General features: G+C 34.0%; 1 protein-coding gene across 4 annotated transcripts in view; it reads right to left on the bottom strand.

Moving 5' to 3' along the window:
- The window catches only part of LOC132553876 (microphthalmia-associated transcription factor-like), a 28,695-nt gene extending 3,923 nt beyond the window's left edge, over nt 1-24,772 (bottom strand). For 2 of the 4 annotated variants that reach the window (XR_009554361.1, XM_060218160.1), the window contains exons 1-7: nt 24,658-24,772; nt 7,090-7,306; nt 4,344-4,580; nt 3,929-4,033; nt 1,758-1,926; nt 1,518-1,593; nt 65-212 (exon numbers count right to left, since the gene is read on the bottom strand). Coding sequence is in view for 3 of the 4 variants with exons in the window: in XM_060218160.1 (XP_060074143.1) it covers nt 65-212; nt 1,518-1,593; nt 1,758-1,926; nt 3,929-4,033; nt 4,344-4,580; nt 7,090-7,306; nt 24,658-24,764 (1,059 nt within the window). In the remaining variant the exon portion in view is untranslated. Of the gene's footprint in view, nt 1-64; nt 213-1,517; nt 1,594-1,757; nt 1,927-3,928; nt 4,034-4,343; nt 4,581-7,089; nt 7,307-18,564; nt 18,581-22,191; nt 22,234-24,657 lie in introns of those variants that run through there. The other 2 variants (XM_060218161.1, XM_060218162.1) reach the window with 2 other exon arrangements.
- Nucleotides 24,773-25,447: the final 675 nt, after the last annotated feature.

Below are 25,447 nucleotides of genomic sequence, written 5' to 3'. Positions count from 1 at the left end.
AAATTCAGGGAATAATTGTGAATAAGTCATTTCATCTAGAAGGATTTTAGAATTTTTTCCTTACTTGAATGCGGAGAAGCATCTTTCTGTTAGTTTGTTCCAATCCGCGCTGCCGTTCTTCCAGCTGTCTATTCCTTTCTTGGTCTTTCTTCAACCTCCTGATGTAATCCACCGACGCCTTAAGGATAGTGCCTTTATTTTGACGCAGGTCCCTGGTTACAGATAAAACACACATATCTCAAACTACAATCACATGCTAACAAAAAAAGATAGATCCAAGTCTTCTGACAAATGGAATTTTACCCAGAAGACAAAAACATATACAGTCATTGTCTTTTTTTTTTTTTTATCAAACTCATTCTTTCTATCAAAATGCAACTTTCTGAATTTTCAATATAAAAAACAACTTTTAAAATGCAGTAAATAGCTCATAGGTATTTTTCACAGACAGAAAAAGGAAACGTGATTAACTTGATAAAACTATGTATGATATCTTCCATAATTAATCTGCAACAGCCCAGAGAGAAGACAGAAACTCGAGCTTAAAGTTAGAGGTGGGCTTATTACAGGAATGTCATATTATCTGCTGGGAATTTCTTTTGCGAGTACAATACATATATTGGTGGGATTATTGACAGATAAGTATGGTATATTGTATTTTCTGTAAAATGTTTATGATACGAAAAGATAAATCACAGAATAACAATGTGCTTTGTTGTAAACAGAGTCAGTCACCAAACAAACAATGACCTTAACAATGATAAACAACCTTGCTAAATATTTATATTGTGATGGGTGAGGGGAGGGAGGGGGTCATTAGAGTGATTATGATCAATAAACAGCCGTTATTCAAACAAAGGTTATTAATTTGTCTACATTCTACTCTATCTGTAATGCTTCACAGTAATGAAAATTCAATAAGGCCATACTCCACTCGTTCTTGATTTTAACATTTTCGAGAGGTTTCAAGAAATCTATTTAAAATCATTTTTCGATCCCATGCTAATATTATATATATATATATATATATCATAACTGGTTTGTTTGTTTATTCCAGGTGAACTAGAGATCACCTGTATATTGAGTGACTACTGGTGATTACGTCCAGCTGTGTCACAGCTCTAATATAGGTAATCCTGGTCAAAGGGTCAATGACACAGATGGGATGGTCATCAGAGCATATCAATCAGACAAACAACAAATTGAGAAAACACAGCCATCTCTGCTTAGCTAGTTCAAAAATTGACAAAGAGATCTAAAGTTCAAACCTGATATCTGAATATTTATTAAATTGTTCCAGTCTACCTAGCTGTAGAGGTATGTGTCAGCAAGTGGGGAAGTAAATCTGAGAAAACAAAAGCCCTCTTAAAGAAGAAAACAATCTCGTTTTACCAATACCAATACTGGGTCTTTGATGGGCTGATCTGTGAGCCAGTATGAAAATTTTGATGAGCCGTTAGGTGAGCCTGTATACAAATTACAACAAAGTAATGAGAATATATGTCAAGTCAACTTACGGATCAAGTGTCTTGGGTAGCAGGGTCCCAAGCTCTTTTATTCTGTCATTTATGTTAAACCGTCTTCTTCTCTCAACTGAAGAAAAGAATGTTTGCATTAAATTTAAATTTTCATTTGAATCCTGCAAACAGACATAACTTTTAACAGGTATCACAACATTAATTTTTACTGTATAAGAAAAACGTGTAAAATTCAACATTTCTTAAGAAATATACACTGTACAAAACAATGAAACTAACTCATATTGTGGTTGTCTTTTTTCTGTCTGTCTTTCTGCCATAAGCGGGATTCTTCCTCTGTCATAAACGGTGGTGTTTCTGCCCTTCTGAATGCTGCCGGACAGGAAGTAGAAGATTCGGCTGCCTTGTTTACCTCGTGCACTGTGCTTACCATATTAGACTGTGGAAGCTAGTGAAATGTAATAACGTGTTATTTCTCATAAAAAATCAACAGTTTAATTCAAGTTTATAGAAAATACTGAATTCACTTCATACTAAATTGTTGTTAATTAGATAAAAGTGAGAAAGATTTAGTGATAAAAAAAAATTTCAATTCAGGACATAAGTGTGAAAAAGGTTTTCTGTAGAGTGTATTTTGTGTGAAAAAAGACTAAATGGCAACAAGTGTGAGAATATATGACTGTAGGGCAATAAGTGTGAGAATATATGACTGTAGGGCAACAAGTGTGAGAATATATGACTGTAGGGCAACAAGTGTGAGAATATATGACTGTAGGGCAACAAGTGTGAGAATATATGACTGTAGGGCAACAAGTGTGAGAATATATGACTGTAGGGCAACAAGTGTGAGAATATATGACTGTAGGGCAAAAAGTGTGAGAATATATGACTGTAGGGCAACAAGTGTGAGAATATATGACTGTAGGGCAACAAGTGTGAGAATATATGACTGTAGGGCAACAAGTGTGAGAATATATGACTGTAGGGCAACAAGTGTGAGAATATATGACTGTAGGGCAACAAGTGTGAGAATATATGAATCAATCAGGAGGGCATCAATGAGATAAAGACTTGATTGGAGGGCATCAAGTGAGATAAAAACTTGATTGGAGGGCATCAAGTGAGATAAAGACTTGATTGGAGGGCATCAAAAGAGATAAATACTTGATTTGAGGGCATCGAGTAAGATAAAGACTTGATTGGAGGGCATCAAGTAAGATAAACACTTGATTGGAGGACATCAAAAGAGATAAATACTTGATTTGAGGGCATCGAGTAAGATAAAGACTTGATTGGAGGGCATCAAGGAGATAAAGACTTGATTGGAGGACATCAAGTGAGAGAAAGACTTGATTGGAGGGCATCAAGTGAGATAAAGACTTGATTGGAGGGCATAAAGTGAGATAAAAACTTGATTGGAGGGCATCAAGTGAGATAAAGACTTGATTGGAGGGCATCAAAAGAGATAAATACTTGATTTGAGGGCATCGAGTAAGATAAAGACTTGATTGGAGGGCATCAAGTAAGATAAACACTTGATTGGAGGGCATCAAAAGAGATAAATACTTGATTTGAGGGCATCGAGTAAGATAAAGACTTGATTGGAGGGCATCAATGAGATAAAGACTTGATTGGAGGACATCAAGTGAGATAAAGACTTGATTGGAGGGCATCAAGTGAGATAAAGACTTGATTGGAGGGCATCAAAAGAGATGAATACTTGATTTGAGGGCATCGAGTAAGATAAAGACTTGATTGGAGGGCATCAAAAGAGATAAATACTTGATTTGAGAGCATCGAGTAAGATAAAGACTTGATTGGAGGGCATCAAGTAAGCTAAACACTTGATTGGAGGGCATCAAAAGAGATAAATACTTGATTGGAGGGCATCGAGTAAGATAAATACTTGATTGGAGGGCATCGAGTAAGATAAACACTTGATTGGAGGGCATCGAGTAAGATAAACACTTGATTGGAGGGCATCAAGTAAGCTAAACACTTGATTGGAGGGCATCAAAAGAGATAAATACTTGATTGGAGGGCATCGAGTAAGATAAATACTTGATTGGAGGGCATCGAGTAAGATAAAGACTTGATTGGAGGGCACTTGATTGGAGGGCATCGAGTAAGATAAAGACTTGATTGGAGGGCATCAAGTAAGATAAGGACTTGATTGGAGGACATCAAGTGTGATACATTCATTATTATTACAATCTTACACATAAAAAGATCATTAGCATCATCAACTGGTGAAAAGTGTAATACAGACCCTTGAGGTCATGAAGTGTAAGAAAGATTGAGTACAGCAGTTAAGAAAAAGAAAGATTGTGAAGGGCACAAAGCCTTAACTTGGAGAACTACACATACTTTAGGAGGGTATGGAGTTGGTATTTCTTAAAAAAGAAAACACTAGATTTCCCAGGTTGGAGATAAGTATGAAAGAGACTTACCGTAGATGATATTTGTGTGAGAGATGGCTCTATGAAGTTGAGATCATGATCTACAGAGGCGTCGACAGATTCTAAACTGATAATATCACTTAGGAGGTTGTCCATCTACCAAAAAACACAACATTTCACATCATAGTTTTTCAGATATTTAATAACCTTAATTAATTTCAACACACTCAAAATGGTCTGTGCCAAGATAAACAATATCTACCAAACAATTTAAACATTATATCAGGAAATGTTTACCCATACTCCCTTTTTGTCCTCGCAAAAAAAATCTTTTTCTATAAAGTATCTAATTAGCTCAATACTACAAAGATGAAAAGAATAAAATTTGATCTTCTCGGTAAATCTTGATTTTCTATCCAGTAATTTTTTCACCCTTAATTAATGAAATCTGAAATATATCACTTACATCAGAAACACTGGTAGCAGAACTGCATAGTCCCATGGACAGTGGACTGTCCGGGTCAACCACTGGTGCACTCCCGCTAAGGCCTAGATCATTGGTGTTAATGGTCATCGTGGAAATATTGGGAAGAGATTGTACTGCCGCCGAACTGTCCAGGGACTTACTCAGGAATGCCTGGATCTGTCGTTTTTTGCTCTCCTGTACATGGAACTGGGTGGGATTCTTCAGTTTGGTTTGAACCTGTAAAATTATTCCAGAATTTCAACATGCATATTTAACAATTATCAAAGTTTATAAATGAACAGAATTTAAATCAAAGAGCATATTTAATAAACAAATGGTAATCTGGCAAGAATATCATATGTATTATCATTAATATTATTGTTACATTCTTAACAGCCCGTCAACACATAAAAGGTCATTAAGGCCATCAAACGGTAAAAATATCATATGTAACAGAATCGTTCGATCGATAACTGAATCAGTAGATCAATTAATCAATCAATTTCATCTGAAAGCAAACAAAAATCAATACATTGTTTTTAAAATCACAGAATCGGTACCAGTATTAAAAAAAATCCTTCTATATTAAAATAAAGTATCATGTGAATGGTACAAATACACTTTCATGAATGAGAATTTCTATGAGGAATGCTTAGTCTTACAAAGTAAATTATTTAGGGAAAGTTTATAATTATGTGAACAGATAGACTAAAAGGTTCCTTAAACAAGAAAGATATCAATTATTTTGTATGTAAGCTATTCAGACTTCTCACAAACGAAAATTGAGACTGAGACAGGAAATGATGTATGCTACAGCCCGATTCCCTTGGGATTCCTTAAACAACTTTCACTGGACCAGCCATCAGTCACTCCCTTTAAATCTGTGGGGCTAAATTATATTTTATGTACTAAATACTGCATATCACCATGTCCAGACTGTCAACTCCCTGGGTCATAATAGATTAGCCAAAAACTATTGAGAGGACAAATCCATTGTGGTTTTTCAGGGGGAGGAGGAGTTGAACCTGATACTGCTCATCTGACAGAGAGTGGAAGTGTGTATTTCCTCAAACACTTGGATAAGGACAATTTTCTTCTGTTAAATTGTCACCTCTAAATGATGAGGATTGGGGACAGGGAGACATTTGAACTTTTTTATCCCTTAATGATACAGGCTGTTGACTTTAACTTTTCACTTACAGTATGTACTTGATAATGTGTACATACATATATAAACTGATACTTATCCTTGGAATTTTTGCCTTTGACAAAAAAACATTCTTTGTAAATATATCTTTATAATTCTATGCAATATGGAAGAACTTAAATACACATTTTAACATTTTATACCTTCATTTTTGTTGGAATTTATTTAAATTCTAGCAAACTGAAATTCAGGTTTGATAAATTTTTAAACATAGAATATCTAAAGCAATGAAATAAACAAGAAAGCCGAAAAAATATGTTATATATATGACCTTGACCTGGTGAAGTCCCAGGGATTACACAACAATCCTGAAGCATCAGCCGTGTTGTGTAATGCTAAGTAAAATTACTTTAAACTAAAGATGCAAAATCGGTCAACAACCTCTACAAAGGGAATAAACGCAAGAATCAGATGTGGTATGCTGTCTTTGTGTTTCATCATATCTTATATTAAACTTGTTTCATAACACTTCATGCCAGGGCAAAAAAATTATATCAAATTTAACAGATAATAATCTATTTCCTTACCTCAAAACATTAAAAAAGTTACAGTCATGATGCATTTAGAAAATTATGCATGAACTATTTTCTTTAATAAATTTCATTTGCACAATGTTTATAGATATAGCTACAAAACTGATATAACTAATGTATTCATATAAAGTCTTACAAGCATAAGAAAACATTTGCTTTTTTCATTCTATTTTATAACAATAAAATCTTTTCACATCAAAACGCACTTCACTAAGGTACATATTTATTAGTGTACCTGAAATAAAATATGAAAATTTGAAAATCGGTAAATGAGAAATATGACTTAAAGGTAAAATTATGGCCCATAGACACAGTAAATCACAGTTTCCATCTCATCTCCCAGTTTTGTTCATTTAAAATATGACTGAAATCAAAAGTTCAATTTTGGCTCCTAACAATACCAAATTCTTGTTTCCACATAAAGTTTTTTGAAAAATTGAAAGCAACCTAAATTGATACAAAAACTGTACATGAATCCAATTCTATCAGAGTTTAAACTAAACAAACAGATGCTTAGTAAGTGAAACAAAATTCAACATTTGCATGTAAACTGTCATGATTGCAAAAAGAAGTTTTGACATGAACAGACCAGTTAATCTGTAGATTTGATTGAAAAAGATTCAGGACATATCAAATTGTCCATCAAGTGAGAATATACGACAATGTGTTACTGATGGGAACATTTATTCGATATCTTAGTATTACAGTCACTATGTTTCAAATTTGTGCCTGTAATACGGGTTCACAAGTGTAAATGCTTACAACAATTTGATGTGATCTAATTTTTTACATCATGTTGTAAACTGAAAGATCCCAGTTTCCTTTTCTTTTCACAAGTACAAAGGGTAAAGTACATCTTCGTTTTTCCTTAAAATAATGTCTTTTTTTATATAAACTTAGAAGTTGTTTGAAAGCTGGTAATATATTTTTAATTTGAATGGCTTTTTGTCTCCCCAAGGATTTCAATACAACTTGAGTTAACTTAAAAAAATCTACGTGCACTTACCTTGAGGATTTGAACTGGGACTTCGCTGGAGTTGAGGGACTGGGACAAGGGGACTTGGATGACCTGAGGTTTGGTGGAGGAGACAGGACGATGGGACTGTGATAAGTGAGATATATCTTTCTCCCTCTCTACCTCCTCGGCCAGTTGCGCACGCTGAAGCTGCAACCTCAGGTTTGCCCGAAGAGGCATGTTCACATGTTTCAGTTCTACCTTCGGGCTGTAAATGGAAAAAAAAGTTTGGTTTTAGAACTTCGGGCTGTAATGGAAAAAAAAGTTTGGTTTTTTTTAATCTCAATTGATTCAGAACATCAAAAATAGCATTACAAAGAATGACTGGGATATACAGAGCACTTTCCTCCCCAAGGTCTCTATCTGAAGATTTACATTTTCTGAAATGTTACCATTATCATTTTTTCCTTTCCTTTCACTGCATTGAGCAAAATGGGTCACTTTGTTCAGTTTTGCATGGAGGCCAATAAACCATCACCTTTAGATGAAAGAGATTTAGCTGAACCTGCTTAAGTTTTGTAAAAGGAACTAGATAATTCAGTATTCATTTTGTACACCACACAAATTTGAAAAAGAAGCATCATATTCACCCATAACTATACACCTGGAGAGCATTCACACCAATTTCTGACATCTTATATCTTGTGAGCCTTATGTTGGTGTGTTTCTCATTTCTAACAGGTATTCAAAGTGTGTCAGTGATGAAATACATGTACAATTCCTTGTCTTCATTGATACTGGCATTCCTACATTATGTTGAAGATAAATGATCACTCCCCCGGACGCACAACTGAGATAATCGCTGCTCCTCAGGTTTGTACAGACAAGGTTAAAGGTCAGACCTTGATAGTAGGATCAATCGCATTACCCCATTTATCAGATAGGGAGATAGAATTATTTAGAGCATGTTGCCACAACTATAACGAAAAATTTGCATATTGTTCTCACACTGTGGGTGCCCCTAGAATATTAATTGATGTTTAACCAATATATTTTGATAATGTCCCTTTGATCAAGTTATAATTCTTTCAGAACCAAATCAGCAAAGAGAATGCATGATCCTGTAAACGAAAGAATTGTTTGGCCTCTTATAGTATTTCTCTGCTATCTAGTGTAGACAATATTAAGATTAGATTAAACCATCCACATACGACAAACTTAACACATACAAGCCTGTCAAGACCCAATTCTGATAGGATGTACAGTCTATTGGCAAACCTTTGTATTAAAGGTTTTCATTATCATTATATCAAGTGCAAACCTTAAACTCTATTTTTTTCAAAATGTATAAAAAAAATTATCATGGGATGATCATACTGGTATATGATGTTAACTGGTGACATTTATGTGGGGATGAAAAGCGGACTAAAAATTTTATACTCTCGTCCTTTACTATCAACTCAAATCTTCACAATACAACTAAATATTTTAAGGGAACAATAAACAAGGCAAAAAGTATCAAAATGCCATCCTCCATGATAAATGTAACATCTAAGCAATGTCAGGGGGAATATGTAGGTCAAGTGGCCTATATATAGTAAATGCTGGTTTCATTGACCTATTTATGAAAGCTATGAAAAGAAATGCACCGATATATCATAATGCAGTGAATCACAGATGACATGATACTGTATCTGACCATCAGAGTGAATTTAAATGCAGACATTGATGTTATGATACTATGTTGAAGGGTTCGTGAAATATTTAGGGCACAATCTTTTTCCCATCAATCAATCTAGTGAAACAAGTAGAGTAATCAAATTCAGTATAATCTAACAATCGCAGTAACCAAAATCATTCAATAAAGTAGACTATCAAAAAGCAGACTAAAAAAAGTCAATCAAAAGGAACATGTTGAGCATTCTAATTCACAAAATTGGAACATGATTAAACCTAGAATGATGACATGTCAGTTATGATCCTTTTTGTAATGTCCCACTGTATAGTGTCTCTTCATTTAAATTAAAGCTTTGATTGTTACAATGAGATAAAATCAGTGATGAATTAGAATGTTGACAGTGATGAATTAGAATGTTGACAAAGACATCAAAGTCATTATATGCCTATTTGTATCTTTTTCATCATTCTAGTTCAAAATGGCGCTACAAAGTATCAACTTGTGAAAGAATTTAATGAAACTTTGACTATGAATCCATTGACCTTTAACCTTGATTAGGCACTTCCTTATTTGGTTTTGGTCAAATTTGCTTCATAATTTTACAAACACCAAATAACTACCAGAATTACATTCAAATATGACTTTGTGATCTAACTTCTAGTCCAGTTTCTTCTCATTTGATTCTAGTCAACTTTGCTTAAAATTTCATAACAATATTTGAAATCTGACCACGACATTTTACCTTTAGACCTTGACTTGTAGTGAGGTGACTTCACTTTTGATATTGGTCAACTTTGCATCATGATGTAAAAGCACAATAGTTACCACTAAAATATTTAAAATTTGACCAGGTAGCCTCTGTCCTGTAGTCTGCCAATTTCTCATTTGATTCTGACCCTTTTTGCTTCATGACATCAGAAGAAATATTTTCCAGTAAAACTGGAATAAATTTTACCTTGATCTTTGACCTGCATGATGACCTTGATCTGTGGTCAGGTGACTTCTCATTTGATTTCAGTCAATTATGCTCCATTATGTCATATAAGTAAATACTTACCAATAACATTAGAAAATTCTTTACATGTCATAAAGATTAAGTCAAGTTTGGTCAAGATCCAAATTATAGTTTGGGAGAAAAGTGCCATAGACCCTTAGAACCAAAGATTAAGCAAACTCAAACGTGGGTCAGTAAAAGAAAAATAATTGGTTGATATGAAAGGAGGACAGTTTCAAAGGCATAAATGTATATTTTTTAACTTCCTGTTATACCTCATGTGTCTCATTCCTCTGCCTCGTGCAGCTTCAAATCAAATTTATTCCCATATACCAAAGGCTGCTCAAAAGCAATTGGTTAAAGACCTGCTCCCGAATGAAGATTTTAAACATCCTGTTTTCCCCTTTTATCAGTCCTGTAACTTCTGCCTAAAAAGTTCTACATCCAAAATCACTGCCATTCACTAAAGGTCATGTTCAAAATCAAATTGGTTAAAATTAGTCAAGCCCTTCCCTCCACCAAAAGTTGCTTCTCATAATGAAAATTCTGATGGTTTAGTCAAGCCCTTCCCTCCACTAGGAAGTCGCTTGTCACAATGAAAATTCGAATGGTTTAGTCAAGCCCTTCTCTACACCAAAAGTCACTTCTAACAATGAAAATTCTGATGGTTTAGTCAAGCCCTTCTCTCCACTAGGAAGTCGCTTGTCACAATGAAAATTCGGATGGTTTAGTCAAGCCCTTCCCTCCACTAGGAAGTCGCTTGTCACAATGAAAATTCTGATGGTTTAGTCAAGCCCTTCCCTCCACTAGGAAGTCGCTTGTCACAATGAAAATTCGAATGGTTTAGTCAAGCCCTTCCCTCCACTAGAAAGTCACTTCTTACAATGAAAATTCTGTTGGTTTAGTCAAGCCCTTCCCTACACCAAAAGTCGCTTCTAACAATGAAATTTCTAATGGTTTAATCAAGCCCTTAACTACTAACAATGAAAATTCTAATGGTTTAATCAAGCCCTTAACTTCTAACAATGAAATTTCTAATGGTTTAATCAAGCCCTTAACTACTAACAATGAAAATTCTGTAGATTTAGTCAAGCCCTCTCCTCCACTAGAAAGTCACTTCTCACAATCTTTGGTCTATACACCTAAGGATGCTACAGAAAAGGACAGCTGAATATATATGCTCACTAGCGACAAAATACTGATCTCTCTGGTCACATGATAATGACCAAAACTAGTGTATTATGAGGCCATCAAGATATCCTGATTATCTACAAACATTTAATGTACTTAAAAAGATAATCATTCTGATGGGAGTTTTAAAGATAATGAAAAAGGTTCAAGCAATTCATTTCTCTGCAATTACAAAAACAACAAAGTGAATTTCAATGTTTCAATCAAGTTAGCCAAGATGACCTAAGGGTTCTTCTGATCATGTTTGAGAAACAACTAACCTTATGATTTTGCAGCTGAGGATAATTCTATACCTTTTCACATGCTATTGGACAATATAATCAAACCTTTCACCTTTTGTATAAACAACCACTTTCCCTCAGGGAAAGAGGGTTACAACTGCATCCTTTCCAATCACCCAACAAAATTTTTGAATTTGTTGCCTTGTCTTTCGACCAAATTCACTCATATTTTACTACTAAATGAATAAAGTGCATGAAATTATAGTCATATAAGTAGCAAGCATCACAAATTGAGACAGAAGGTCACATACTGCTTTAACTACACTATGGACAAGACGTCTCTAATTTCATTGACTTAATCTGCTACATTACTAAAATCAGCTGACTTTAAACATTTCTTTGTAAAATACAATTTTTTGCTCTCCTCATTTTCAATGAAAAGAACAACCCTTAAATAATCCCCTTCATACTTACGGATAATTCATAAATTGACAGTAGTCGTTAGTTAGCTCTGCCAAATAAGCCAGATGACGAAGCGGATTTTCCCACATTATGTCTTGGTACCAAAACTGTTCCATTGAAGCTTTTGTTCCCCTATCAATATGTGTTCCTTGCTTTTAGGTGGTTTTATACTATTTGATGTGTAATATTTTCAAAAAAAAATATTTACATCAAGTAAAAATTCTTGTATTTGAAAATAAGCCTAAAAATTCCTATACTGTAAACTGAAGAGTGCTTTATTCCAAAACATCAAAATGAATTGGTGATTTTATTCATAAAGCAAGAATTTGCAGTTAAATTGCAGTTAAATTGAAAAATAAGTCTGAGCTATGTGGAAAAATCTTCTAATCACTATATCAATTCAGTCTTCTTAAATTTGCATTGCTTGCAAATTTCCAGAAATTTTGTTTTCCAAAAACAAAAACTGCAAACAAAATGTAATTCACAAAACTATCTGCAACTACAAAAGTTCTGTCAAGTCCCAATGATTTGACTTTGAAGCGTATGCCTTTTAGTACGTCCAGCACTTCCTTATTACAATTGTCTGTGCAGGCAACAGATGACAATGTCCATTGAAGGAAGTGAATTTCTGCAGAATTTGTGCAAATAATTCATAAATGTAATTATGTCTAAATATTCCACTAACAGCGTTACACATACAACAGACTTTAGGAAACATGACCAAATGATGGTTACAGGTGACAATACGTTGTATATATATGCGTTACCCCCTTCCCAGGGGTACCCCATAGGGCACCCCATTCTCCTATATCCTAATAAGGAATTCCATTCACTACTACTCTAGGCAATTCAAAAACTATTTCCTTTTCATTTTCATCTGTACCAGCCAATTGTTATTTAAATAAGTTTTTTTTCTTATTCCCACTACTTAACAAATCAAATTTGTCATGCTTATAAGCCATCGGAGCACATGCCAGTGAACGACAAATTACCTAGTACTGTTTTATATAAATCTGCCACCATTAAAAACTCCCTCGGAAATTTACTACTGGTAATGCTCTAAAGAGCTGGATAGTAACGTGCATAAGACACAAGAAATAGTCAAGTAAGTGTTCATTGAGCAACTTTACAGGGTTTCGTAATTTTCACAAACATATACATGTCCCATTACAATATATATTGAATATCACGTAGAAACTGTAACATGTATGATGATTTAAACCTAAAAAGAAACCTAATTTAAATAAAAAATAGAGTGTCTTATTTTCCAATCTTTATATATATATATAATTGGTTCTTTCACCAAGGCCTCGGAATTTGTTATTCAGATTTCATACACTATACCATAATATTATGTATCTGATATATATATATATATATATTAAAATTTTTTATGTTGTAAAAAATTTGGTTATATTCAGAGAAGAGGTCTCTGGGACACGATTCATAGGATAAAATGATATAAACATCTGTAAATTATTAAAAAAAATGTGAAATAAATATTTTACTCATAACCATGAGACTACTCTCCGAGTTCAAGATGGTGCAGTACACAAACTATTACCAAAACAATTATCCTGACAAGAAATAATAACTGATTTAATGGTGATTTGCGAGAGCTGTTTATTGTTTCAATGTGTTTTTGTGACATCATGAAAGAAAGACTTGCTGAAAAGTTAGTCATTGCAGATTTCATACAAGTTTGGGATAACAAAATCGCATATCTTTGTACACAAATAAGTCATAAAAGAGAGTATATGTTCCCTGACATCTTTCGGCTATAAAATTCAGGTAAAAGAAATATAAATCAATGCTTGCCACAGCCTTGATAACACAGAAAAATTCAGGTCTCCAGTGAAATAGCCATAGCTTCGTATCCTTTATTGATCTTTCAATTCACACCAACTTCAGTTTGAACTACCCTATTTCATTGTCCCAGTGAACAGCCTACTTATGTAATAAACAAGATTATTGCCCTAGTCAACAACCTACTGATGTAATAGAACAACTTTATTGTCCCAGTCAACAACCTACTGATGTAATAGAACAACTTTATTGTCCAAGTCAACAACCTACTGATGTAATAGAACAAGTTCATTGTCCCAGTCAACAACCTACTTATGTAATAGAACAAGTTTATTGTCCCAGTCCTCAGCCTACTAATGTAATAAAACAAGTTTATTGTCCTAGTCAACAACCTACTGATGTAATAGAACAAGTTGATTGTCCTAGTCCTCAGCCTACTAATGTAATAAAACAAGTTTATTGTCCTAGTCAACAACCTACTGATGTAATAGAACAAGTTTATCGTCCTAGTCAACAACCTACTGATGTAATAGAACAAGTTTATCGTCCTAGTCAACAACCTACTGATGTAATAGAACAACTTTATTGTCCTAGTCCACAACCTACTGATGTAATAGAACAACTTTATTGTCCTAGTCCACAATCTACTGATGTAATAGAACAAGTTTATTGTACCAGTCGACAATCTACTTATGTAATAGAACTTCTTTATTGTCCCAGTCAACAACCTACTGATGTAATAGAACTTCTTTATTGTCCCAGTCAACAACCTACTGATGTAATAGAACAACATAATTGTCCCAGTCCTCAGCCTACTGATGTAATAGAACAACTTTATTGTCCCAGTCCACAATCTACTGATGTAATAGAACAACATAATTGTCCCAGTCCTCAGCCTACTGATGTAATAGAACAACTTTATTGTCCCAGTCCACAATCTACTGATGTAATAGAACAAGTTTATTGTCCCAGTCAACAACCTTCTGATGTAATAGAACAACTTTATTGTACCAGTCGACAATCTACTTATGTAATAGAACTTCTCTATTGTCCCAGTCAACAACCTACTGATGTAACAGGACTACCTTAAATGGCCTATTGAACAGTTAAATACTTGAACACCATAGTTTTCATTATCACCATTACTTATGAAATTACAGAAAATTGTTGCATAATCATTTTGTCCAACAAATGCACTATTGTGATCAGAAAAATACCACTTAAAGGAATATAAAAAGTCACAGTCACTTAGTAAGATTTTATCATGTTATCGACACAGGGCAGTGTGAAGTTTAGTTACATACATAATAACTGGTTCAGTAGATGGAAATTATATTCACAACAACATAACCTAGACATTAAAATGCAGTTTAACTTGTAAAAATGATTCTAGGAGGATGAGACATGTAAATTCAACTTAACAAATTCATATCTCAAATGTCTGTTTGTAATTATTTGAAAGTTCAATTTAGTTACTATTTGGTAATCACTGAGGCAAACAATAGAAAAAAAGGAAGAGTATCAATATGCAGAACTAGCTGAAGACATCCAGTCAACATAATGTAGCCGATTAAAACTGAAACATTGGTTCATCTCAGAATTCGGCCCTCCTACTGGCTATATAGATAGCTATACCCCAATAGCTTTGAAAAGTGACAAACAAAATAAAAGAAAACTTCCTCAATACTCGTTCAGCCTTAGTTATTACCGTGAAACCACAAGACATTTCCTGAATTTCTTTCAAGTGTTTTTCCTCTCGAATTCCCTTTGATCATTAGATTTAAAAATGGCCACTAATCATATCATTGAGTCGCTGAATCAACAAATATGATCTTGATCTCTTTTTTTTTCTTCATAAATTGTACTTTTCTTTCATGAAACATATTTTTACCAACTCATTATCAAAATAGTCACTGATGGCTATGTTCAAACCTATATTCTTTATGTATATACATATATATATACACTTATCTGAATTCTTATACTGACAATGACAATAATCACTGGCCATATGTAAAGTTAAGGCAGTCCCCACGACTTTCACGATTGCATTTCTGGTAAAACACCAAATTCAAGGTGTTTACATTGACAAATTTTAATAAATTTGGTAAAAGTAAAAACTGAAAGAAGGAAAACTTGACTATATTTTTAACGGTCCTACATAGTCTTAATCTATAGGACATATCAAACAACCGAACGTTTACAGCTACATATAGGTATGTGACAGTTTTACAGATTTCAGTTTACCTCCACAACTAAACAACATTAATTAGAACATCATTCAGCCTGTCAACTTGCAAGTCATATATTTTCTAATTTTAAAATTTTAAAGCATTTCTCATTAACGACTAAATACTGCTGCTTAGAATATAAAACCAGATAGCCCTTTGTTAAAATCTTAAAAAGTTCACAAACATATCTCGAACAAATACAGGTGAATTTTCATTTTTAATATACATATAAAATATTAACAGATTTACATATACATCTGTATGCATCTTATACAAATAAAATGAACCAATATTTTTGTTATATTTTCTATGATAATGAACTCCCACTATCATTAAATCTCGAACATCAAATTTATCATGCAAGTGACATTTTATATCACCATTCATAACAATCTGAACATATGTATGTAACCTTACATTCATATGCTCCATTCTTTATCCAAGAAACATATTTCAGAAAGCCTTTAATTTATGATATTAAATTTCAACCGCTTAACATATGGTGGAACAAGGTTCTTTTTCTACCAAATAATTTCTTTTCAATGCCTTCTTAGATCCTCAGTATGTTATGAAAGGAGAGTTGGTTCAAAGGTACTTGAATATCTGTCAGTATGTCTGCATCAAGCATGCAGTGGAAGTAAATTTTAAAAACTGTATTAAATATCAGAAGAAATCCGTTATATATATTATATATAAGTTTACAAAATCGATATTAATTTTGAGAAAGATGATTTTCGTTAAAAACCATAACTTTTGTTTGTTAATTGTCCTCTGCAACTTAAAATTTATTTTTGACTTTCCAAAATAATAGTTTGGATTAAAATCAAAGAAATTCACTTATATGAGTTACAAATTAAAAAATGGAAACTTTGAAAAACATTAAAATTCAATAAGGACTAAATGCATTGAATAAACATTAGTTTAATGAGAGAAAAGCATTTCAATGATAAAATTCCAAAGAAAGGCCTATATCATAAAGCTTTTCAATGAAATTTCTTATCGCTCATAAAATAATAAAACAACCCAAACGAGAAATTATCACATCAAAAGAAAAAGCTGGTTATGGTAAAATCTATTTTTAATAACAATGAGAAGTTTATACTGCAAATAGGTGACTCTGAAAGTTAACACAACAGGAGGAGGAGACTATTGATTATAAAAACAAATCCCAAGGTTTCTGCTTACCTGGTGTAAGTGATTAATGTTGTTAAAACACTCCATGTTATCTCCCTTTCAGATTCTTTATATTATATATTTTTTTTTTTTGCACATTATCCACTAGCATCAAAGTTTTCTTTTTTTTTAAGCCATTGTTAACTTTTTCCATCAAAACTCAACCCTGGATATGCCCGAAATACTAAGGGAGGCAAAAACTTCAAAAATGACCCTATTCAATATATAGCTCACAAACTTTTCCACATGGGTAGCCTCGCTATATCTTGTTGTTAACACTGCACTTCAAGACACTGATCTGACCTATTTAAAGACAGCTGATCTGGAACACCCTCCCCCCATTCAAGGACACAGTGTTTGTAATTAAGACATAAATTCTGGTTCAGTGGACCGTGAAAATATTATGAAACATTTTAAAAAATGTTGAAAGTCTTGATAGTCTTTTTTTTTAATTAAAAAGTACCATGACGTAAATTTTAATACTTGTTAAGATTCAATAAGGTGGATAATTTTTAACAACTTGATTGACAACTGTTACAAAAAGTTTACATAAATTAACTTCATTCTAGAAAGTACCGGTAAGTAACTATAATAAACAGAAGAAGCTGACAACTCAAGTGGGGTTTAAAGTAGTCTAGTCTCTTTTAAAATGATGACAACTTAAATAGTCACAAAAACTTCTGACATATAGCGACAGCCCTAAGTACAGTCTGATACTTTCTGACAACTAAAATAGACGCATATTTCTGCGTTACTCTTCATCACGTTTACACTGCTTCGTTTAGACAACATTTAAACTGAGAATTTAATATTGCTTTACCGTAATTTCTAAAGCAATGTGACCATTACGAAGGAAATGTAAAGCCATCACAACCTGCTGATCTTTACCCTGATCTGTCACTGATGGGTTTCAACATAACACGATGCACAATTGTATGTGGAAACAGAGTTATAATATTGGTCATTACCACAAAACATTCCATGTAATCACCTTTGCTTATTAATTACCCGTTAGACCAAACAAAAAACTACCTGTTTCTTGTAACATGCTGAAAAAAGTTAGGGTAAGTAGGTAGACAAAACAATATTTTTACATGGTTTACACAGGAGAAGACCTTTATTTTGACAATTGAAAATTGAATTTAAAACTTTGAGCACAAAATATACTAGGGTGGGTAGGGTTACCAAAAACATCGAATATTTTTGTTTGTTTGGCCTTAGCAGGAAGAAACTTGTGCTTATCAATCAAAATAAAATAATTTTGAATCTGGTAAGTCATATTTTCTCCATATTCTGACAATTTCCTTAACATATTTTGTTGGAAAGATTAAACATTTTCCTTTATTTTATATGGAAAACTGAAGTGAGGTTCACTGCCTTTATAATATCTTGAAATCTAACCTCCAACAAACTTTGTCTTGATATTTTTGGAAGTTACATCAGAGATTTTTAATGGAAAATGAGTATTTATTTTACATTCTTGACTGCAGTTTTGCCACTGAAAAATTGATTTACAGTATCAATTAATTGTCCAGAGCCAAATAATGCAGTTTCTTTTCAGTGTACCATTGAACTCCTCACAAAAATAACAAACACTTACAATATATGTGCCTCCCATTGTGAAGAGTTCAGAAACATGTACCTTGCTTAACTGATCTCAAAGGCAGTAATGAGTTAGGTAAAATTGGACAATCTGACCTCCAAATAAGAAAGACAGTATAACAAGACAGAAATGTCCCTGTTGACATTCAACTTAAAGTAAAGACTCACCATAGATTATTTGAAGAATGGTCCTTGACATACTGAACTTTGACCTCAAGATATGTCTGACTATACTGAAATCAAAAATGCTGAACTTTGACCTATGCAAGATTTATGTTTTTTTCGACTTTTCCCTTATTTCCCCATTTCTTCCTAATTATTTGATAACAAGAAATTTCTTAAAAATAGCGATGATAAACCTCAAGGGTCAAAAGATGGTCTCAAGTCAGCTATTTTGTTACCTAGTGCAGACAAAAAAATGAATGGGAACAACTTCGGACCAAGGGAAAAATCTTTTCATAACATTTCAAGAAATCATCATAAGAATTATTCCCAACAGAACTATAAAAATCCAAGATGTCCAGCCAACAGCAATTTTGTTTTGCTGATTTGTATCAGAATTAAATAAGCGCAACTAGGGACTATAGAAAATACACATATCAAACTTAAGAATACCTTTCCTCACAATAACAAACTTAGAGACTCAAGCAGTCTGGCAGTTAGCCATTTTGTTCAAGTGATCAGTGTCAAAATGGGCACAACTAATATAAGGACAGAGAGAAGAGCTCCCTAAAGTACTTCTTACGAAATAGCTATAGCAAACTTTAACTGTTAAAATCCAAGCTGACTGAATGTCAGCTGTTTGGTTTCACTAATCAGTCCTAAAATCAAATATGCACAAACTGGAACCAAGGGGAACCTACACATGAAATTTGAAAAAGATCCATTCATGGTTTATAAAGAAATAGTGATAACAAGAATTGTTAAGGGATGGACTGCCAGAGAAACAACTGACCATGGACCCAGGGAAATTTGAAAAGTTTATCAAAATCCGAAATATACAGGGAAAAGGTATTTTACACTTTTTTTTCATGACATAATCAGCCATATTATCGTATAAATATGGTATGGTGAAGCATGTTTACCATATGACCTAACACTCAACAAATTGACAAGTGTTGTTTGAGTACATATATACATACCTAGTGGTTAAATAACGAAGGGCACTAGTACCTCTGCAGCTTACACGGACAAACATTAAATGTGATGGGGGAAAGCTGAAGTATCGACAGTGACTAAGCTACATATGACACATCAACAGACTTCCTGCCAATGGGCAGTTGTTTAACACATACAGCTGTCATTGTTTTTGGTGATCATCCTTCCATATATGGGGGTATAAAAACTTTTTAAAAATATACCTGTCTTGATGTGTTGTCATAAATATTGGTTTGCGATGCATTTTCTTTTTTTTCAAATTGAATAAAACAAAAAACCTTCAGCTTTGAACATAATTATAGAATTTCAACAAACTGAAACAAGAAGACTACATTACATTTTTGTTTTAAAACCCTTAACGTGAAGAGAAATATTCAAAAATCAAGTGCTTCTTTAAATTTGATTTGTTAACCAAAAACTTCCATTGATTGGCTGTAAAATAGGGCATGCACATGCATGTTCGAATCAAACTAGGCTATATATAACTTATATAAGTTAAGACGTAAGGTAAACTTTAAATGCAGTGAAGAGTAAAAATCTGCTGAGTAATTCATTACCAGGAAAAAATTGTTTTGTCATTTTCTAATTCTATAGAGCGGATGGGACTTAAAATATATAATCTTACATGTAATAAAATACAAACCTGTTAATCATGATTTTAGGAAGTCTTTTTAGATTTCATATCAATATAAACCACATAACATCTTCATCCAAGAAAAGGGCCATGTCTGGTTATGAGAAACCTATGTATATCACACTATATTGCAGTTTCAGCAGAAATGTCAACATATGCTTTATCATTGTCTTGTAACATGCCCACCTCCCATGCTAGAGTGAAAAATTAATGTATTATTGTCATGTTCCATCCAATTAGTGCACTGTTTGCAAAATCACAAAATGGATGCTTAATTGAACGCTTTCCATACTCATTTCAAATTTCCCGCTCCCTGCCCGGAAATGATCACAAGGCAGAATCTTTACATAGCACATGGCTAAATGAATTTGCTCAAAGGATGACTTACACCTATGTTATATGTACGTCGCCATTTTTTATGCTATTTATTGTATGAATTAAGCAGAAACATGCTTAATGAATATCTACGAAAAATACAATGAAAAAGTTCTATCGAATTACGGAGAATGAAAGCGCAAGTGTTTACCTGCTCACTGTGCCTCTTATTGTAAGTTATCACCAGATGGCCCCTCAATCTTAACCCATTTCGGTTTAGTCTTGTTTGATTTTGTCAATAAGCATATCACTAGTACTTAATTTTTTATATTTGAACAGTTTTCTTCAGTTTCTTTCCCCATCAGCAATAACTATATATTGAAAGAAAATTACGAGTTTAAAATTTTGTTGTCAATGCAAACAACCGGAAAACAACCAGACAATTTCTGAACATAAAAGTTACTGCTATTTTTAACAAACAGAAATCAAAAGCAAAAAGAGTCCATTATTTTGTTGTCAGTGTAAACAATCTGATTAAAACCAGACGACATCCGAACATAAGATTACTTTGGCAAATAACTAGATATGTACCCTAAAGTTGAATATTCTCACTCGACTTTGCATATCTTTATCGGTTAAATATGCATTTTGCATCAAACAAACAATTAACTCGCCTGTTCATCAACATCTATATGCACTGTCACACTCGTAGAGAGCTAGCGTATGAGGAACGTATGGACTTTTTTGGCATACGCTAAACACGCTAGAGGTATGCTGAAGGTACGTTACTCATATGTCGAGTAGGCTTCTCATACGTTGAGCATACAGCCTACTTATCCCGTGTGTATTACATGCGTATTTCCATTATGGGGGGTGGGGGGTGAAACCTTGGCATCTTGACAGCTTGAAGTCTACTGGCAGAATGACGAAATTCGCAATCTGCCACCTTTTATAGCCCCGCTGTGTACGCTCATCATACGTTAGGCTGACGTTCTGCATACGTTTCTCATATGTCGGAGGTACGCAGATATACGTTACTCGTACGTCGGTATATGTCAAACTCAAATATACATCACATACGCTTTGCGCACTCTACTCATACGCTTGGCTCAAGTTACTCTAACGGTCATTAACCGAAAATCGACCTCAAATGCTGAAAAGTTGTGCATATAAACAATTTTTCGAGATATTCTATACGTTCCTCATACACTGGCTCTATACGCTAGAATGTGACAGCGCCTTATTGTAGGTTTTAATTAGCATACCCATCTATTTTCTCTGAAAACGGTGCAGATGCTAGCGGTGCACTTACGATCAGATCAAATCAATAAGCAGAATATTAAAACTACGGATTCCAATGATTGTGTTGCTCATAACTAATTCATCTGTAAAATTTAAGAAATATCTGTATTTTTCATTTGATTTATAGTTTCGTTCTTTATGAGTGTGTAAAGAGAGACCACTTGCTATTCAAGTTTGACAAAAATGGCGACTTAAGAACTATTAGTCCTAAGGGATCAGGCTATATATCCCAATTTTATTTTTGTCTTCAGCTGTGACCAATAGTCCGAATTCCAAAATGCCAATTTCTAGCAACCATGCAAGGATTAGCACTCAGGCAATGTTTTACATAGTTATGAATCATACATTGTTGGAAAGATAAAACATTTTTCTACTAAGTTGCATACCTGTCATAGTAATTAAATGTTGTAAACCAAGTATTTCCACTCATTTCCCCCTACAACTTTTGCAGCACATTTATAATCGTTGCCGCTATGCCGAATCTCTCTTGAGTTGTGGCTGTAAACCTAATGAAAGATAAATTTTCCTGAGGTTGGTAGTGGTGGTCATTGTGGTATCCTTGTCATACTAGTATTCTTGTTTGTATTTTATGATTCATTTTTGGAGTCAAAAACAGTTACATGTTATAAACCAAGTATTTCCACTCGTTTCTTCCAAGAAATTGAAAATTATTGAACCGATTATAATCGGCAAAATCGCATCAGAAGAATAAACCGATTACAACTGACTATTCAATTACGTCTGCAACCGATGTTCAGTCACTAGGGGATGCACTTATATAGGCAGGTACACTACATGTTATTAGATCAAATACAGTAACTGGGCCAATGTGGCTTTTTTTATGATAATTATGGTATGCATCTGTGTAGATCCACGATTAGGTTTTTATTCAGAATGCAGCTCTGCAAAAAGCGGAAACAATATTGTTTGTGAAACTGGTGAAGTTATTTAAGTTGATGAAGGAATATAATGTAAATGTACTATGTTAGGTACAAATGTTACATCTACGGAGAAAACATGGCAAGTGTCTTCAAATACGGCTTATATTTCTGACCATGTATTCTACTTATTTGGCAACGTTGATTGAAAATTTAACAATCAAAACTTCAGTAGTTCTGTTGTTCAATTTTGCTTACTTGTCGCTGACGTTACGCTGAATTTTGCCGGATAATGTATGCCAAATAATTACAACGCGTAGAAATGTAATTCCAAACTGCAACAGTTATGACAGCGATTTTATGAATATCAAAAAAGAACTCATTTCAACAGTTATTTGTATTAGTAATATAATTTTCAAGTTAATTCAGGAAGTAATTCCGTCGAATTAATGCACATGCTAAAATACAGCCGTTTTCGGAATACAGCAAAAATATATGTGGCAGGAGTATCCCAACAACAGCAGCACCAGTTGCAGGATACGCATGTGTAGATAAAAAGATACTGACTTGGGCCTTACCTATGATCCTATCTATCTGGCACATTAGGTATAGCTAATATAGTTCATGTGTAAGTGTGATAACTTTTAGGTGTCCTCATTCCTTCAGGTTATCTACTCTTGTATCAGTCCAGGGATAAACATAACAACCTGACTCTGAGCCAAAGAAAATGACTTCGAGCTAAAGGAAAGCTTATTGTAAATCAATGAAATAGTAAATTAAATTTTTTTTCTTCCAATAATTACGAGACAAGTTACTTCAACTTTAAACTTATACTAATCACTCTGGTTGACCCAGATGTAATGCTCAAAGGGTATTACTGTGGGAGGAAAGTAGAGTATCTGGTGAATAACCACATGGTTGGACAGGTAACCCCCTACCTTTCATGTTTATTCTGGGAATCAAACATTGGACAGCTGCAAGTGAAATACAACTGCATCACCCAATCAACTATCTCCTGAACAACAACACATATAAATAGGCTTATAAATAGGCTTATTGCCGTGCAGGCATGGGCTTATTGTTGGCTAAAGGCATAATTTATCTATTATATCGTGAAAAAATAACATATAGATGGGCTCATTTCCAGACAGTACTCATAAGTAACATTTTAATACTACCTATCATATTTTAGGTTTGGATACATAGACTTCCATATTTTAATGTGGTGGTTGGGGGAAGAGGTCGGGTGGGGGGGTTGGGGGAAGAGGTCGGGTGGGGGGGTTGGGGGAAGAGGTCGGGTGGGGGTTGGGGGGTTGGGGGGGGGGGTGTACAAACTATACCCACATGTCTTACAGGACATGCACATGTTAAAGAGATTTTTTTGTGTGGGTACATTTGTGTGGTCACATTGGATTTAAAACATAATAGATATAACAAAAACACAATCTCACTGGACTTTTTCTGCCAGCCATATCTGTTTTTACCTGTCTGGTGTACACTAGGCCCTAGGGGTCATTATACAGAACGAGCGCACCATGGCCTACAATGTAGACCGATGTGTGGTCGACTTAAAATATATATTTAGCTTGTGTGTTTCATCCCCTCAAAAATATACATGTTTATTTTGCTGGTTTAAAACATATCAATATGAACAATCGAAAATAAAAGAGCTGTCACGGTCCCAACCTTTCCATGTCTTTGTTATCGATCGTGACTAGGTACAATGGATAACGTTTGTTTATATATACAAAACGCCCCCTAGGTAGCTTGTACATGGATATACATGAATGATACGGCATTTTACCAACAGTGTGAAGAAATATTGGCCATAGTGTATAAATGATATGTAGGTATACACACACATGTTTCATGATCTAACATTTCGGACACAAATAGGTTCGGTTAAGACTGTCTATAGTTGTATATACAAGCAATGACACATTACAGCGTGTACACGAAAGGGGAGGAATTTACCTTCCTCCGATGACTTTGCTCTTCAACGCGTAGAAATTTCCATCTTCAGTGAGTGAGTCGGCCTCAAGTTGACTAGGGAGGTCGAACTCAATCCCAGAATCTTGCATTTCTTGACGATTTTCACGTAAAATTTATGATTTTTATACGCACAATATTCCGTCGATGTTTCTGTTTCCTTCAAAATGGCTCCACGTCTAAATGAACCAATCAGAACCCAGCATTTCTTGAGAGTATTTATAAATAGAAATATCGTCACCACCTGGGGAATTCCCTGGACGTCATAGACCTTGGGTTGCTTTCATTTCGTGACTTACGTGCTACACACCAATGTTTAATAATTAGTTTTAAATAGCATAATTATTTAACTCGAATACAAATTAAAGTTTAAACAGAAACGCATAATATAGATATAGAACATGGATACGTAATTTCGCACAGTTCGTAAATTCGCACACTAGGTGATTCAGTTTTCGTCTTTTTTCCATTCAACTAGCAGTGGATTGTGCTTTTTCGTTTATTTGCCAAGTTAGGCCAGATTTCAGCTGTACTTTTGATGATCTAAGTACAGCACTTCCGAATAACCTCGTTTTGAAAACGAAACATTACCTATATAGCTCTCGCCAATGAAAATGGACACCCGGAAATTAAAACATTTACTAAAAACGATCACAGAGACCAATTAGATCATACATTTCCCAATATTAAGAGATTATATGATATAATTTCCTCAAATTATAATTATAATTGTTTTTCAAATAATTGAATACAACTATTAACAGTTGCCCTGGAC

This window comes from Ylistrum balloti, unplaced genomic scaffold, assembly GCF_031769215.1.
Source record: "Ylistrum balloti isolate Yb309-2 unplaced genomic scaffold, AGI_CSIRO_Ybal_v1 Utg370364, whole genome shotgun sequence".
NCBI lineage: Eukaryota > Metazoa > Mollusca > Bivalvia > Pectinida > Pectinidae > Ylistrum > Ylistrum balloti.
The sequence above is the reverse complement of the archived record's forward strand: the minus strand, read 5'-3'. Positions and strand labels throughout refer to the sequence as shown.